Raw genomic sequence first — 5,845 nt, 5'->3', positions numbered from 1 at the left:
AACTATTTTTGCTCATATTTTTTATGCTTTCTTTTTACTTAATTGCTATTTATTTACTTTTACTGATTTATGTACTTGTCTGGTTATTTGTATCTGATTTTATTAATTTACTTTTTAATCTATTTTACTCCTTTTACATTTTAACTCCAGTGCTTCCCTCCGAGGGATCCTCTACATCAGAAATTATCCTTGAGTAATGTCTTGTTCTTTGTTTTAAAAATTGGATTTTGTTTTTATATAAAGCACTTTGAGTTAAATTGATTTTTTTTGGAGAAGTGCCATACAAATGAAGTTTGATTTGATAAATAATTCATTATTATAATGCCTTGTCTCCATTTTAGATCGATACAAGTATTGTCAAATGTTACATCCCGAAATATCACCAAATGGATTTTTCCTTACACCCCCACTAATTATTAAGAAAGAATTTGCTAAACTGGATTTGGGCAGCAGTGACCTCTGTTTAATTCCCGCCTTGCTCAGCCATGTATCAAAATGTCCTTTGGCAAGACACTGAACCCCACCTCTGGTTTAAGGTTAGTGCCAGTGTTTAGCAGCAGACCCTTCATTAGTGTGAATAGGACTGACTGTACAGTGCTTTGGGCCTTCGAGGAAGGTAAAAATTTTTTTTTTTTTAAAAAGCGCTTTACACCATTTGGCCAAATGAATCATTGCTAACAGAATGGCTTTCACAATTTTAATGAATTTACCTTTAGTACATAATATAGCACATCTGAATCTGTTGTATGATGAAAGAATCTGTTATTGTCCCATCCAATCCTAATAAAAATAGATTTTCTGTTTATGAATATCACCTTTTGTTCCATGTTGAGTTGGTATTAGGTAACGAGTCGTGTGAAGCATCTGTTTTATGAAACTTGTCAAAAAATAATTTCAGGGAATAAAACCAAATACTGTCTGAATTCTTCATGAAAGATTGCTACCACTTCAGCTCAACATTTGAAAGTTTAGCTCAGTCGTTCAACTAAATGAACTACACTTCCCAGAATTCAAAGTTTTCGTTTATTATATTTATTTGTTTCAATTTCCTCACTAAATATGTTTAGTAAAGTAAATATGCGTGATTAAGATGCTTTAATAAAATTATTTTATTTATATTAAATTAAAATCTCTTCGGTCCTGGCGAACACTGATGACGGAGCGGAAGTGCCTTCCTCTTCCTTTCCTCCATTAGGTGAGTGCGTGGTGGGATCGTGTACTCATCTGCTCTTCTTGAAATTATACATTTATAGTTGTTTTTCGCACACTTGAGCTCAAACTCAACCAAATAACGCAGTTTTTGGTTGTTATTTTTGCAGATTGTAACCATGGGGCGCCGTCCGGCCCGCTGGTGAGTTCTCTCTCTGCTCGGTTTTAGATCAGGGCCCGAAGCGGAAAATGGCAGCGGCTCCACACCATGTGGAAGGCTCCGCGAGCGCCGGCAGGCCTCTGCTCGAGCCGGTTCATAGTTGAACATTTTATTTTCTTAATTAAATGTGTGGTTTTGTCCCGGTGTCGCCCTTTAATGAAGGTTTGTGATGACAGAGCGTTAGCTTTACAAGCTAATGTTAGCCACGTCCATGCTAGCTGAAGATTCCAAGTCTTTGCTAACTTAGGGACGACAAGTTGATTATTTTCCCCTATCTGTAGTTAAACCCAGATTAATATATATATATACTGTTAGTGGAGTAAATGCTGACATTAATATTCAAAGATTTCAAAATTTTCTCCCAATTCACTTTAACAGACTTCCATATTTAATGTAAGCTTCTATACTTTGTAATACTTTAAATATCATTTTAAGTTTGTTTTATTTCAGAACAAGTATTGAGGTTAGAGATGAAGTAAAGGTTTTATAGTGTTATATTATGGTTAATTGGTAATGTATTTTATTGTGTTATTACTTTATACAAAATTTACTGTACACTTTATATTCTCCTTTTTAATAACCCGTGTGTTAATCTTGGTGTTCAGACACGTTTGAACTTTACTCTCAAATGTTTGCACTTTGTTTTTGTTTTTTTTAGCAAACCATTATAAGAAACGTGCCTGTTTTGTTCTTTTATAGTTACCGCTACTGCAAAAACAAGCCCTACCCAAAGTCTCGTTTCTGCAGAGGTGTACCTGGTAAGAGTCAAACTCAAGTCCATCACATTTATACGAGTTACATATAATAATCTGAGTCTGTTTAAAACTTGCTTTGGGGTAACATCTGTTGCTTTCATGGCAGGAATTTGAGTTTTCCTCTAGATTCATGTTTGCGCTCTTCATGCAGCATCAAATTATAAACTAAGGAAGTTAAATGAGCAAATGAGTGTTTTCTTTAATAACTAGATTACCTCTGGGGCTGCACGATATTAGAAAAATTTGCGATGTGTAGAAATAAGTGATCATTATTGCAATGTCAATGTAACTTGCGATACATAACCCTGTACCAAAACAACAATTACATCATTTCCATTTCACTGTACCTGTTTTATTTTAATAAAACAATCTTTAATTATACTCCAAGTGACTCATGTCTATGTAAGAGGTGAGTATCTAACATAAAAGAGGTCTGTCTAATTGGTCAATGTGAAAAGAGGCCTTTTAAATTAGTTAAATACATCATGCTGCCATAAGATTGTTTTTTTCATGTGTAAACATTTAAGGTAACCATTTATTGCAATTTAAGTAGTCATGTATGTATATATATGTGTGTATATATATATATATATATATATATATATATATATATATACTTGTACAGGCTGATATTGAAATACATTCGTGATGTATTGTGCAGGCCTAATTACCTCATTTTTTGACTGGACCCAGTTTGATCATTCTTGAGGAAAGGTTTTGGGGAGAAGGTCATGTAGCTTAAAGTTGATTCAATTTATTGTGTTTATTTTTTACACAACATTTAATTAAATATGTACATGTTGACTGTTATTTCCTACATTGTCCAAAGCTTAAATTCTATATTTGTTTCTAAAAATTCCACAGTCATTCAATTAAAACTAGTATTTGGCTTTTCAATCCTGTTTGACATCTCTTCAAATGTGATCAAACACACAAATGTAGTTTTCCTTCAGCTATAGTGAGGAGCTGTGCGAGCTTTGGGAAGTTCTGATTTGACCATCATCAGTGCAGCATCCGTGATGTCAGACGTGTGGTTGAGCTCAGTTTGAATCTGCTGGTTTTGTGTTGCAGCTTATTAAGCCGACTGGTTGTGTTCTCGTACATCTCCAGTGTGCAAAGGCTGCAGACAGAGACTCTTTGGTTGTGTATGTCCTCAGCTGGGAGGTGCTGAGTGCTTTAAGGGACCATTGAGACAAATATTTAGATTTTAAACTAGTAATCATCACAAGGCAAGTGCAGGAAATTAAATGTTTTTTTCCACCATAAATATTTTTTGTTTCTCATAGATCCAAAGATCAGGATCTTTGATTTGGGCAGGAAGAAGGCGAAGGTGGATGAGTTTCCTCTCTGTGGCCACATGGTGTCAGACGAGTACGAGCAGCTGTCCTCAGAAGGTGAGGCCGTCTCCTGTGCTGGTTCCGTGTGTCCGGGACTTTGTCTAAACGCCGTGTTTCCCATCTCCCTGCAGCTCTGGAGGCTGCCCGCATCTGCGCCAACAAGTACATGGTGAAAACCTGCGGTAAGGATGGTTTCCACATCCGTATGCGTCTTCACCCCTTCCACGTCATCCGCATCAACAAAATGTTATCGTGCGCTGGAGCCGATCGGTGAGTCCGCCTGCGTTCGTGCTGAGAATTGAAGGCGATGCTTTTTCTTCACGTGACCGCCGTGTCTCTTCAGGCTCCAGACTGGAATGCGTGGCGCTTTTGGGAAGCCGCAGGGCACTGTGGCGCGCGTGCACATCGGGCAGGTAATCATGTCTGTGCGCACAAAGACCCAGAACAAGGAGCACGTGGTGGAGGCTCTGCGCAGAGCCAAGTTCAAGTTCCCCGGACGCCAGAAGGTAAATGAAGTCTGTGAAAATGAACTGCAGCCTATTAAGCCGACTGGTCCCACTGCCGTGCGGTTCCGGTGTGCAAAGGCTGCAGACAGAGACTCTTTGGTTGTGTATGTCCTCAGCTGGGAGGTGCTGAGTGCTTTAAGGGACCACTGAGACAAAACCACCATTTAACGTCTAAATATCTGCTCTAACGTTTGTTCTTCTGACCCTCAGATCCATATTTCTAAGAAGTACGGCTTCACCAAGTTCAATGCCTGCGACTTCGACGACATGATGGCCGAGAAGCGTCTGATCCCCGACGGCTGCGGCGTCAAGTACATCCCCAGCAAAGGGCCGCTGACCCGCTGGAAGGCTCTGCACGCCAAATGAGCACGCGCTGTGCGAGAACTGATCCAATAAAAAAGTGGGGTTTGAGAACCAAATGATGGTGGTGGTGACTCTTTTTGGTGAAACCAAACTGTTTAAAAGATCGGCTGAACCGTGTTCTTGTTGTGAGGATGTTGTTTTTAAAAATAATTTACTGTAAAACAAAAACTGTTAGACATTTTAGAGCGAAATAACTTGAATTTTCTTTAAAAAATTCATCACCTTTAACAGGTTTTTTGTTATTGGTTAAACATTTTAACATTTCGGATGTTCAAATATATCAGCAGGTTGTCAGCAGATTTCTGGGAGTTGAATCTGAAAACTGGCCCCAATGACAGACCACAAACATGTTTGGTTTTATTGGAGCATTTAAACCTAATGAACGTTCCTCTTGGTTTTAAGCTGTTCCTCAATTTATCAGTATATCTAAACTGTTGAGCTATAATGAACTGGCAGAAGACAAAAATTGCTGCTCGTTTATATTTGATTGAAGCACACCTAATTAAAACGTTTGTTGTTGGCCTAAACATCTTAGTAAAATAAAGATTTCAATTAATTGAGATAATTAAGTAACTATTTTTCCTTGACACAGTCATTAAGTACTATTTCTATAAATAAAGCCCAAGCGGATTTACTGAGGAGCTGTAGCGCCAGAAAAAGAACACTTCAACAGTTTTTAATGTTATTTCAGTCTGAAATTAAAACATTTTTTTAATTTGAAGACATATTGTGATGGCAATTACCTTATTAAAGCATGACAAGGAAAGATTAATAGATGCAATTGCAGTGTAAATCTTCAAATGTAGCCATAAAAGAGACCAGCGACATCTGCTGGACAAAGGGAAAAACTACAAGTTGGTTGGATCAAAAAAATTAATTTGAGGTTTCTTTTTTTCCGTTTGTTTTTTTGTTTTTTTGTCTGAAATCTTAAGCTAACCTGACAACTTAAAAAAAACTTTTCTAAATAAAGTATTACCTAGTATAGTAGAGCCACATTATGGTAGTTTGACAAAAAAATCAGAAAAATTAACTCAATGACTGAAGTCCCCTAGACAATAATAGATTTAATTTGATTTTCCAGAAGAGAAAATACTATAGATTTCATGTATTTATTGATGGAGAAGTTTTAAAAAAAATCAGGAGTTAAAAGCTTTGTTTGATCTTATTTTGTGAAAAGACAATTTTAGTAAAGAATTGTGACAATAAATGCTGTTTTCTTATCAAAGAAGGAAAACGATCAGACAGAAGATTGTGAATACTACTAAATTAACACATATAAACTTACATGAGTCTTGTCATGTGATTAAAAGGGTTTTTGGAAACTGAACTTTTACCAAAATCTTCATGTTGAACAGAACCATCATTCCTGAAGTTACTGTGGAGCAGAAAGAGGGATTAAAATAGCATCTTATGATTCAGTTTAGTCCTCTGGCTTCTTAGTAATACTTTCCATTACTTCATTCTATAATAGGATTTTTTTTTTTTCATTTAGACATTTGATCAAATGTTTTAAAC

The 5,845-nt window shown here is 36.6% G+C and overlaps 1 protein-coding gene and 2 non-coding genes across 3 annotated transcripts; all 3 read left to right on the top strand.

Annotated features, from left to right (window-relative positions):
- The first annotated feature begins 1,176 nt into the window (after positions 1 to 1,176).
- On the top strand, positions 1,177 to 4,386 carry rpl10 (ribosomal protein L10). The gene is made up of 7 exons (XM_036212971.1): positions 1,177 to 1,195; positions 1,320 to 1,351; positions 2,069 to 2,127; positions 3,411 to 3,518; positions 3,593 to 3,731; positions 3,805 to 3,967; positions 4,178 to 4,386. Exons 2-7 carry the CDS (start codon positions 1,329 to 1,331, stop codon positions 4,331 to 4,333), a joined length of 648 nt encoding a protein of 215 aa, XP_036068864.1. The 5' UTR covers positions 1,177 to 1,195; positions 1,320 to 1,328; the 3' UTR covers positions 4,334 to 4,386.
- LOC112159874 lies at positions 3,190 to 3,322 on the top strand. The gene has a single exon (XR_002921554.1). It is a non-coding gene; the product is annotated as a small nucleolar RNA SNORA70 (small nucleolar RNA).
- On the top strand, positions 3,992 to 4,124 carry LOC112159875. Its single transcript, XR_002921555.1, has one exon. It is a non-coding gene; the product is annotated as a small nucleolar RNA SNORA70 (small nucleolar RNA).
- Positions 4,387 to 5,845: the final 1,459 nt, after the last annotated feature.

Source organism: Oryzias melastigma, linkage group LG7, assembly GCF_002922805.2.
Source record: "Oryzias melastigma strain HK-1 linkage group LG7, ASM292280v2, whole genome shotgun sequence".
NCBI classification, from domain to species: Eukaryota; Metazoa; Chordata; class Actinopteri; order Beloniformes; family Adrianichthyidae; genus Oryzias; species Oryzias melastigma.
The sequence above is the reverse complement of the archived record's forward strand: the minus strand, read 5'-3'. Positions and strand labels throughout refer to the sequence as shown.

What these genes read in the sequence shown, in the direction of transcription:
- rpl10 (XM_036212971.1), top strand. Translation starts at nt 1,329, where the DNA reads ATGGGGCGCCGTCCGGCCCGCTG. An exon ending in TTTCTGCAGAGGTGTACCTG is followed by an intron (nt 2,128 to 3,410) that starts GTAAGAGTCAAA and finishes TGTTTCTCATAG; the next exon opens with ATCCAAAGATCAGGATCTTT. An exon ending in TCGTGCGCTGGAGCCGATCG is followed by an intron (nt 3,732 to 3,804) that starts GTGAGTCCGCCT and finishes GTGTCTCTTCAG; the next exon opens with GCTCCAGACTGGAATGCGTG.